This window comes from Bison bison, unplaced genomic scaffold (genome assembly GCF_000754665.1).
Source record: "Bison bison bison isolate TAMUID 2011002044 unplaced genomic scaffold, Bison_UMD1.0 scf7180017864343, whole genome shotgun sequence".
NCBI classification, from domain to species: Eukaryota; Metazoa; Chordata; class Mammalia; order Artiodactyla; family Bovidae; genus Bison; species Bison bison.
Genome location: NW_011494915.1, coordinates 2,891,800 through 2,903,527, shown reverse-complemented (window position 1 = coordinate 2,903,527; position 11,728 = coordinate 2,891,800). Strand labels below are relative to the sequence as shown.

General features: G+C 48.5%; 1 protein-coding gene across 1 annotated transcript; it reads left to right on the top strand.

Annotated features, from left to right (window-relative positions):
- Window positions 1-6: 6 nt before the first annotated feature.
- On the top strand, window positions 7-3,878 carry FOXI1 (forkhead box I1). Its single transcript, XM_010854570.1, has 2 exons — window positions 7-608; window positions 2,231-3,878. The coding sequence occupies exons 1-2, from the start codon at window positions 32-34 to the stop codon at window positions 2,791-2,793; spliced, it is 1,140 nt and encodes a 379-aa protein (XP_010852872.1). The 5' UTR covers window positions 7-31; the 3' UTR covers window positions 2,794-3,878.
- Window positions 3,879-11,728: the final 7,850 nt, after the last annotated feature.

The following is an 11,728-nucleotide window of genomic DNA, read 5'->3' as shown; positions in this document are numbered from 1 at the left end:
CAGCAGGTGGAGGCGGCCAGCCCGGCCCAGCATGAGCTCCTTCGACCTCCCGGCGCCCTCCCCGCCCCGCTGCAGCCCCCAGTTTCCCAGCCTTGGCCAGGAGCCCCCCGAGATGAACCTTTACTACGAGAACTTCTTCCACCCTCAGGGCGCACCCAGCCCGCAGCGGCCCCCCTCCTTCGAGGGTGGCGGGGAGTATGGGGCCGCCCCCAACCCCTACCTCTGGCTCAACGGGCCGGCCGTGACTCCGCCACCCTACCTGCCAGGCGGCAGCCCCTTCCTGCCCCAGGCCTACGGCGGCGTGCAGAGGCAGCTGCTGCCCACCGGCATGCCCACGCTGGGGGCCGGTGACCTGGGCTGGCTGCCGCTCCCCTCGCAGGAGGAGCTGATGAAGCTGGTGCGGCCGCCCTACTCCTACTCGGCGCTCATTGCCATGGCCATCCACGGGGCGCCCGACAGGCGCCTCACCCTCAGCCAGATCTACCAGTACGTGGCCGACAACTTCCCCTTCTACAACAAGAGCAAGGCTGGCTGGCAGAACTCCATCCGCCACAACCTGTCTCTCAACGACTGCTTCAAGAAGGTGCCCCGCGACGAGGACGACCCAGGTAAGGGGGCCGTGGGTGCAGGGTCATCCCCCAGGAAGGCTCAGTCCTCCTGGCACCCCATTCTAGGAAGCCCTGAGGGGTCCTGCCCCACCCGAGGCCCGGGGTGGAGGGGCGGTGGGCAGAAGGAGTCTGCTGTAAAGGTGCACCCTGCAGGCAGATGTGCCGCTGACCTCTGCGTGACCTCTGAGCCTCGGTGTTCCCATCTGAAAATCAGGACCAGGGTAATAGTCGCTCTGCCAGGCTTGTGGGCAGTGGGCTCATGAGATGATGCACTCGAGGGGTTTGGTGCTGACAAAAGCTCCATGGACTGCAGTGACTGTGACCATTGATTCAGACCCCAGCATCCAGCGTGCAGAGACTCTTGTGGGGGTGGGCGTGGTGACTGCTGGAACTACACAAAGCCACGTGCGCTCCAGGCCCGCTGGGGAGGGACCAGACATCCATGGGACAACCACTCGGGGCCACACTACGCCACCTGCCTCCTTTAGTCAAGCCCTGCAGGGTGGCTCTTACTATCCTCAGTTTATAAGCTGAGGAAAGTAACAGCCAGAGGTGAAGCACCCTGCCCAGGGTGACACAGGAGGATGTGACTGTGAGGGAGCAAGCGTCTGAATGGAGGTCCCTCTCACACCAGGGTGTGAGCTGTTCCTGTATAACGAGCAGTTTCTAGAACTTAGAGACAGGTGTGTGCTTAGTCACTCAGTCGTGCCAGACTTTTTTTTTGACCCCGGGGACTGTAGCCCACCAGGCTTCTCTGTCCATGGCATTTTCCTGCCAAGAGCTGGAGTGGGTTGATCTTCCTTTTCCAAGGGATCTTCCCAACCCAGGAATCAAACGCAGGTCTCTGGCATCACAGATGGATTCTTCACTGTCTGAGCCACCAGGGAAGCCCATAGAGATGCACAGAGGGTAATATGTTGAATGCTCGTGTATCCATTTCCCAGAATTAAAGTGCCCTCCTGTCACACCATGGGAAGCCAGCATACCTCTCAGAAGAATCCCACTCCCACCCACTCTGAGGGTCGTGAGGGCAGGACTGTTGGTCCTACAGAGGAACACGAGCGTTCTCCCTTCGGCTGAAGATGTGGAAGGCAGGGTTCAGATTGTCCCTCCCGGGCACAAATCCCTTTCACACGTCTAGCATTAGCCCTCTCTCACAGCCAGCCTGAGGAAGAAGGGGCAGGCCCAGGGGGCCCACTTCTCAGACTAGGAAACCCAGGCCTGCCCCAGGTCCCCAGTCTGAAGCTGGGACTCAAGTCCACCGTCAGAGTTCATGCTCAGGACCTTCAGAAAGCCCTCTGTTTCTCCCTGAGTTCTCTTTCCCATCAGCAATGGAAGAAGCCCCTCCCTTGCCTTGGCCCCAGTACTCGAACCTCTTGAAGAGCCCACACAGTAAACTCCTTCGTGGCTCAGGCCTCACTCTGCACTCCAAGCGTGCTGAGGAGTGAGGTGGGTGCTTGAGTAACGATCCGTGTGGTGTGATGCACGGTGAGTCTGTGGCATTCCTCTTCTCTGCTTTTCTGCATCTGTTACCTTCGGTTTTAGCTTATGACAAACAAGGAGGAACAGAAGCAAAGTATTGGCTCCATCTCTGTACTTACCCTCTCCCACTCTTGTGCCAGGCAAAGGGAATTACTGGACCCTGGACCCCAACTGTGAGAAGATGTTCGACAATGGAAATTTCCGCAGGAAGAGGAAGAGAAAATCAGATGTCTCCTCCAGCACGGGCTCCATGGCCTCAGAGAAAACGGAGGCTGGTCTCCTGGCAGGCAGCCCCAAGACCGCAGAGGCCCAGGACATCTGGGACGGCACTGCATCGGGCCCCACCGGCTCCCCGGAGAAGCAGCCAACGCCGCCCCCACCAGGCACCCCATGCCTCAGCAGCTTCCTCTCGACCATGTCAGCCTATGTGAGCGGGCCGAGCCCTGTGAGCCGCCCCGCGGCCACCACGCCGGGACTGAGCCTGGAGCCCGCTGACAAGGGGGTGCAGAACTCGCTGAGCTTCAGCTCCTATACCCCCCTCACCAACATCAGCGGCCCTGCGGGCGGGGGCGAGTGGGCTAGCCCCATGCCCAGCAATGCTCTGGGCTACGGGGGCTCTGTCCTCAACCAGTTCAGCTCCCCCTTCTATGGGAGCGTCAGCACGAACAGCGTCCTCTACCCCAGGGAGGGCACTGAGGTCTAGAAACGGAGCAGCTCCTGAGCCAGGCCCGACGGACATGCCGGGATCCTCCATGCCGCTGCTCCAGACCTCTGAATCGCCCAGGCACACACAGGAGGCTCAGAGGAGTTCATCGTTTTTCTGGAACGTTGTATAAACCTTGTGTGTATCACATATCCACCCATACAGCCCAACCAACTTTGCAGTGGAAATGTTGGTGCCTGCATGACAGTAACCACCCTGGCCATTTATTGAGCACTGCTGTGCTAGGTGCTGTATGAGGTTCTTTGAAGGTATGATTTCACTTTCTATTTCCAGCCACCTTGTGAGGGTCATATGAATCTACCCATTTAACAGACGAGAAAACTGAGGCTCGAGGAAGTTAAGTCCCTTTCCCAGAGTCATGCAAACTAGGAAGTGGTGGAGCAGGGAGTCAAGTGCAGGTTCTGGTGACTCCCCTCAAAGTTTGGGTCAACAGAGGCAGGAATGGAGGGATTGGTTGAGCAGACAAGGAAAGTCAGTGTGGTGAGTTGATGATGGCAAACACATCAAAATCTCTCCACTGCCTTCCAGCCAGCCATCACATTTAGTACCAGCCCTGGGTACATCTCGTCTTGGTCCAGGCCTTTACTCTGTGGCCCACAACTTACCTGCCAACACTCCTTTTGCTACTACTCAAGAGGGGAGCCCAGATCCCTGGCCCTGCTGGACCGTGTGCCTAACCTCCCCCCACAGAGGGAGATTGCCTCCCCAGCCCCATAGACCTGGAGCCGGGCAGGGAAGGGAGGAGTGTGCACCTCAAACTCCCACCCCCGCTCCACCCACTGGCAAAATCTTGTAAAGCCCAACTTCCTGTGTGCACGTCATGGACCAGTGAGCTGGAGGTGGCTGAGTCTTCCAAGAAAAACAAGGGCGAATCAGTGAATCCTTTTTCATAGCCCCGGAGGGGCTTCAGACCGCCACAGAGGGGTCCACGCGGGCAGCTCGTGGGGTCTTTTTCCTATTTTTATACGTGCTTTACATACCAGTGATGCCGCATCACAGCACACCCTGGGAAGTGATTTTGTTTTCTTATGTTCTTTTTAATTAAAAAAAAAAAAACAAAACTACATGTGTCCCTTCCTTGTGAGCTTTCCCATCTGTTGAGTTGACTCAATATGGAGCCAAGTGCAGCCTGGAGCTAAAGGCTTGGGGACAGGAGGTGGAGAAAGCACAGGTATCAGTCTCTTTCCCTCCTTCACACTGACATAGGGACAAGACAAAGGTCCTCAAAAAAAGAGGGGAGCTTGTGGGACTCAAAATCTGGCCTGGGATTACAGCTCATGCAATCATCACCCCCGCATTATGATCACATAACCCCACTCCCAACAGCCCTGTGCAGGGAGTGGAACTAACCCCATCACCACACAGACAAGGACGTTGAGGGTCAGAGTGGTCGAGCAAATTTCCTCAAGTCCTCAGCCAGTCCCTACCCATGTCTACTGACCCCGCAGTAGTCATGGCTGGCTGTAGCGCAGCCTCAGAGGTGGCTCCCCAGTTAGGCAGTGACAACAGTCCTGTTGGCTACGGTTCACTGAGGGCTGTCGGCAGGCACTGGGTCAAGTGCTATGCAGAGGGAGCTTTTGAACTCACAACAGTTCACATGTACAGACCCTGGTGAGTCACTTGGGTGCCTGGCACAGTGACCGCTAGAGGACTTGTGCACAGAAGCTGGAGGTCTTCTAGTTGAAGAGAACTCCTCAGATGTGCTTGCGTCAAGCCATGCCAAGCAGCTCTCTCAGACTCTGGGAGGCCATCTTTCCCTGGAGTAAGAGAAAGTTTGTTGCTCTGTTGTGTCTGGACTCTGTAACCCCATGGACTGTAGCCTGCAATCCTCTGTCCATGAAATTCTCTAGGCAAGAATACTGGAGTGGGTTGTCATTCCCTTTTCTAAGGGATCTTCCCAATCCAGGTATCCAACCTGGGTCTCCTGCACTGCAGGCAGATTCTTTTACTGTCTGAGCCACCAGGGAGGCCTAGAGTTAGAGGAGGTGGTAAATAATGCTGTTGATGATAATAATAATAATAAAAGTATTCATTGTAGGTTTACTATGTGACAGGCACTGTGTTGGGACCTGAACTGCCTTATTGCATTTAATCCTCCAAATAGCCCACTACAATCAATACTATTATCTCCATTGTACAGATGAGAAAATGGAGCCTTAGAAAGATTCTGTAATTGGTCAAGAACCCACAGCCAGGATTCAGTACAGACCATCGATGCCATGGCTGAAACTTCTCCACTGCACCTGGTGCTGGGGAGCCCTGGACTTAGCATGAGTGAGCAAACCAGGAAAAACGAAGTAAAGGAAAAGCTGGCCTCCTTAAAAACCTCTCATATTTTCCCTGGGGAATCCTTTTCCACAGAGAGGCAGAATTCTCCGGGCAGAAGAGGCAGAGGCAGTCCTGGCTGAGGAGGTAAAGGGAAGGGATACAGTTTCAGACCGTAAAACAAACACACTTGGAACAAGCTGACCCCTTGCTCAAGATAAGGGACATCAGAGGCTGGGAGAGGCGGGGACTCCACAAACGTCTCCAGGGGGATGGAGTCAGAGGCGGAGTTGGAATGCAGGTCCCTGAAGCCCAGACTAGGATGCTTCATCATGCTAGATCCCACTGCCACCAAATATGCCCACAGTCTGCGGTCTCCATGAATAAGCTCCGGGCCCGCTCTTCCAGCCTCTCTCCTCCCCTACGAAGGGTCTGCAAGGCGTGCAGTCTGGGCAAGGCCCCTGCCTGTGAAGGGGCCCAAACAGAGCCCAGCCTCTCCCCTGGGAGGGAGGCGGATGTTGAGGACTGAGGACCACAGTCCTCGGCCCCTATCCTCCTCGGCCCAGAAGGTAACGGGCACGGCAGTAAAGGGAGTGTCTGCAGGGCGCTGGCAACTCCTGTCTGGGACTGCGCCGTTCCTGTCGGCAGCACCGGCAGCTCTCAGAGGGCAGCGTGCACTGCTGGGACGGGACCCGGTCAAACGGGGCTCCCCAGTCAGCGCCTGCATTCTGCTTCCTGCCCTCTTTTGGTTCTCTTCCTCTGAGAAGAAGTGGGACCTGGAGGGAGGGAGGGAAGGAAGAAAGAGAGGGTAAGGGAAGGAGGCAGGGAGGAAAGAGGACTGGTCATCCACAAGCACTCAATCCTGCGGGTGGACTGTGGCCTTCTCAGCCTCCTACAATTTGGCTCTACGTTAAAGACATGTCCTCCAGCACCAATAAAAGTTCCGAGAACCGGGCTTCCTGTGTGCTAGAGACCCCAGGAAGGCTGCATGGAAGAGGTGAGACAGGAGCTGAAGGATGGTTAAAACGAACTAACACAAGCATTTTCAAATAAAAGGAGACCAAGGGGATTTGTCACCTGCAGACCTGAACTCGAGGAAGCTGTTCAGACTGAAGGGAAACAATAGCACTGCGAACTCAGATCCTTCAAAAGGAATGAGGAGCATCAGAGACGGTACAAATTCTGGGCAAATATTATTAAAGTCTTTTTTCTCTTCCTAATTTATTTAAAACACCCAAGACAGTTTGAAAAAAAACCTGTAACATTGTCTTGTAGAGTCTAAAATGTATGTAGGTGTATATAGATTTTCAAATGGGAACTTTACTATAAGGAATAGGGTTTTGTGGTAAATGGATCTATATAAGTGCAAGGGTTTTTTTCCTGCATAATTTGTAGAAGAGGTACAACCTTAATTCTAAATAGACTGTTAAGGAAAGTTAAGGAAGTCATTATAATCTCTAGAGCAAATAATGCAAAATAATGCAAAGAAGTGGAAATAAAATGCCAATAGATTAACTAAAATAGAGCCTTTACAAATATTCAAATAATTCTTTAAAATACAGAAACTGCAAAACACCTGAAAAACTTAAGCAAACAGAAGAGGAAAGATAAAATAATAGATCTAAATCCAGTCACATCAGCAACTGTATTAACTGTTAATGAACTGAACATTGCAGTGAAACGGCAGAGATTTGTGGGGTTAATTAAAGAGGAGAACTCAACTGTAAGCTGTCTATAGGGGAGAGGCTTTAAGCAGAGAGGACCCAGGAGGGTTAAACATCAATGGATGAAAAGAGTAAACACAAAAAGCAGATGATGCTATTAGATAAAATAGACCAGAAGACCAGGAATATTATCAGAGAAAAATGGAACTTCTTTTAAATTAATTTTTATTGGAGTATATTTGCTTTACAATGTTAATTTCTGCTGTACAACAAAGGCAATCAGCTACACACACACCACACACACACACACACACACACATATATATATATATCTATCTCACATCTGTTTTGTATTTTCTTCCCATCACCACAGAGCACTAATTTTCCTGGGCTACACAGTAGGTTCTCATTAGCTATCTATTTTATACATAATAGCGTATATATGTCAATCTCAATGTCCAAAAAAAAAGGAAACTAAGAGAAGTGAGAAATAAATTCAAGGGATTAGATCTGATAGACAGAGAACCTGAAGAACTATGGATGGAGGTCCGTGATATTGTACAGGAAGCAGGGATCAAGACTATCCCCAAGAAAAAGAAATGCAAAAAGCCAAAATGGTAGTCTGAGGAGGCCTTACAGATAGCTGTGAAAAGAAGAGAAGTGAAAGGCAAAGGAGAAAAGGAAAGATATACCCGTTTGAATGCAGAGTTCCAAAGAATAGCAAGGAGAGATAAGAAAGCCTTCCTCAGTGATCAATGAAAAGAAATAGAGGAAAGCAATAGAATGGGAAAGACTAGAGATCTCTCCAAGAAAATTAGAGATACCATGGGAACATTTCATGCAAAGATGGGCACAATAAAGGACTGAAATGGTACGGACCTAACAGAAGCAGAAGATATTAAGAAGAGGTGGCAAGAATACACAGAAGAACTGTACAAAAAAGATCTCCATGACTCAGAAAACCACAGTGGTGTGATCACTCACCTAGATCCAGACATCCTTGAATGCTAAGTCAAGTGGGCCTTAGGAAGCATCACTACGAACAAAGCTAGTGGAAGTGATAGAATTCCAGTCAAGCTATTTCAAATCCTAAAAGATGATGCTGTGAAAGTGATGCACTCAATATGCCAGCAAATTTGGAAAACTCAGCAGTGGCCACAGGACTGGAAAAAGGTCAGTTTTCATTCCAATCCCAAAAAAAGGCAATGCCAAAGAATGCTCAACTACCACACAATTACATTCATCTCACACACTAGTAAAGTAATGCTCAAAATTCTCCAAGTGAGGTTTCAACAGTATGTGAACCATGAACTTCCAGATGTTCAACCTGGATTTAGAAAAGCAGAGGAACCAGAGATTAAATTGCCAACATCCATTGGATCATGGAAAAGGCAAGAGAGTTCCAGAAGAACATCTATTTCTGCTTTATTGACTATGCCAAAGCCTTTGACTATGTGGATCACAGTAAACTATGGAAAATTCTTCAAGAGATGGGAATACCAGACCACCTGACCTGCCTCCTGAGAAACCTGTATGCGGGTCAGGAAGCAACAGTTAGAACTGGACATGGAACAACAGACTGGTTCCAAATATGGAAAGGAGTTCGTTATGGCTGTATATTGTCACCCTGCTTATTTAACTTATACGCAGAGTACATCATGAGAAACGCTGGGCTGGATGAAACACAAGTTGGAATCAAGATTGCCCAGAGAAATATCAGTAACCTCAGATATGCAGATGACACCACCCTATGGCAGAAAGTGAAGAAGAACTAAAGAGCCTCTTGATGAAAGTGAAAGAGAAGAGTGAAAAATTTGGCTTAAAACTCAACATTCAGAAAACTAAGATCATGGCATCCGGTCCCATCACTTCATGGCAAATAGATGGGGAAGCAATGGAAACAGTGAAAGACTTTATTTTTGGGGGCTCCAAAATCACTGCAGATGGTGATTTCAGACATGAAATTAAAAGACGCTTGCTCCTTGGAAGAAAACTTATGACCAACCTAGACAGCATATTAAAAAGCAGAGATCCACCTAGTCAAAGCTTTGGTTTTTCCAGTAGTCATGTATGGATGTGAAAATTGGACTGTGAAGAAAGCTGAGCACTGAAGAACTGATGCTTTTGAATTGTGGTGTTGGAGAAGACTCTTGAGAGTCCCTTGGACTGCAAGGAGATCCAAGCAGTCCATCCTAAAGGAGATCAGTCCTGAATATTCATTGGAAAGATTGATGCTGAAGCTGAAACTCTAATAATTTGGCCCCTGATATGAAGAACTGACTCATTTGAAAAGACCCTGATGCTGGGAAATATTGAAGGCAGAAGGAGAAGGAGATGACAGAGGATGAGATGGTTGAATGACATCACCAACTCAATGGACATGAGTTTGAGTAAGCTCCGGGAGTTGGTGATGGACAGGGAAGCCTGGCGTGCTGCAGTCTGTGGGGTTGCAAAGAGTCGGACATGAATGAGTGACTGAACTAAACTGAACTGAACTGAAGAGAATTTATAACCTGCAGACCTAAACTCAAGGAAATTGTTCACCCTGAAGGGAGATGATAGTATTGGAAACCCAAATCTTTCGAAAGGAATGAGGAACATCAGAAATGATAAAATTCTGGGTAAATATTATTAAAGTCTATTTTTGCTTCCTAATTTCTTTAAAATATATAAGCCTGTTTGAAAAAAAAAAAAAGTAGAGCATGTATGTCAATCCCAGTTTCCCAATCCATCCCTCCCGCTCTTCCCATCTTGGTGTCTATGCGTTCTCTATGTCTGTGTCTCTGTATCTGTTTTGCAAATCAGATAAAAAAGGGGCACTTTCAAAGTGATGTCAGCTCATCAGATAGACAAATATTACACATGGAAAACCTTTAGGTGAAGCAAAACTGACAGAATGAAAGGGAAAAGTAAACAATTTCACAGTCTTGGTTGGAGGATTTAACACTTCTCTATCAACAACTGATAGAATAAATAGTCAAAACAATCAGTAAAGACATGAAGGGTCTGAACAACACTAGCAACCACCTTGGCCAAATGGATATTTCTGGAGCACTGCATTCGATAGTGCAGTGCACATACTGTTTTCCAGGGCAGATGGTATGTTCACCATACGCTGGGCCATGAAACAGGTCTCACAGAATTTAAAAGGATTTAAAACACTGTGCTAAGTGGAAGGTACCAGACACAAAGAGCATTAATAAATACTTACATAAATATTTATATACAATTCTAGAATAGTCAATCTATATGACATAAAGCAGATCAATATGGGCATACTTCAGAAATACTGTGGGTCTGGCTCCAGACCACCAGGATAAAGCAGATACAGCAATAGAGTTTTGGTCACATGAATTTTTTGGTTTCCCAGCACATATAAGAATTACGTTTACATTGCACTGTAGTCTATTAACTGTGCAAAAGTGTTACATCTACAAAAACAATGTTTATACCTCAATTTAAAAATATGTTACTGATTGTAAATGCTAAGCTTTATACGAGCCTTCAGTGAGTCTTAATTTTTTTTGCTGGTGGAGGGTTAGCAAAACATCATGCAGAGACAGGATGTAAGCAAATATTGCTGGAAAAATAATACGATAGACTGGCTTGGTTCAGGGTCGCCACAAACCTTCATTTTGTAAACATATCTGCAAAGCACAATGAAATGAAGAGTAATCAAACAAGGGAGGCCTGTAGTTGCCTAGGGCTGGGGTGAGGGCAGAGGTGAAGGTTGGTTGGGAAGGGACCCCAGGGAACTTTCTGGGATAATGGAAACATTGTATACCTTGATTATTGTGGTGATGACATGGGTGCATCTGTTTGTCAAAGTTCATGGATCTGTACACTTAAAATATGAACATTCTACTGCAGGTAAATTATACCCGAATGAAGTGGATTAAAATTAAGAGAGACTTTTGGAATGTATACCAGGAAGTGACAAAGCTGGTTAGAATGCTAGTTGAGACTGGTTCCAGGACACTGAATTAATTTAGTTGCCAATATTTAAAACCTGTGAGATTTCAGGCAAACATAAAGACTTGGGCTTCTCTGAAAAGGAAGAAGCTCTGGCAATACTAAGACAAGAATCACCACCACCCCCGACCCCGATGCCACTCTGTCCCTCCTGTGCCATATTCTTGCCCCCCACCAAACCGTGGCTGGAGCAGGGTAGCAGTTGCTCCCTTTAGACGGAGCACTGGCTTTCCAGCGACCTTGCAAACTTCACTTGTGTGAGTGACCTGTCTAGCCCTGGATGCCTTTGAGTTTGTGACCCACTGACCGGAGTGATAGAACTAATCCTCACTTTTTATGTAATTTAGCCCCTACAGCTTCTGTACGTATCCTCAGCATCTGACTCTCATCCCTACCAGGCTCAGATGTATGGTTTCAGTGTTATATTAGAGAACGTTGTGTATATTATCTTACGAAATCCTCAGAACAACCCTACCAAGCAGATCTTATAATCACCCCCAATATGTAGCTGAGAAAGCCGAGACACAGGGAATAATTAAATACATGTCCATGTTTACGCAGGCACTAAGTGATGAAGCCATATCCAAACCCAGAGCCATCTGATGTCAGGGCTTATACATTTCCCAGGAAGTCCCGCTGGGCAACTCCAGGAAGCAGGCTTCCCATGGAATGCCATGGAATTGCGTGGGCTCCAGGGGGCGCCACTCACACAGGACACAATGTAAGTGGTGCCCTCTTGCGTCTTGCAAAACGGAAGGGTAGGGTAGCCAATGGAAGAGGGGAACTCCCTTTAACTTTGGGAATTTATCTCTGTCAACGAAATTTCCCCTATTGCCTACTATGAGCCAGGCGCTGATCTAAGTGTAGGAGACATCAGTCTTTTCAGTTCAGTCACTCAGTCATGTCCCTGACTCTTTGCGACCCCATGGACTACAGCGTGCCGGGCTTCCCTGTCCATCACCAACTCCTGGAGCTTGCTCAAACTCACGTCCATCGAGTTGGTGATATCATTC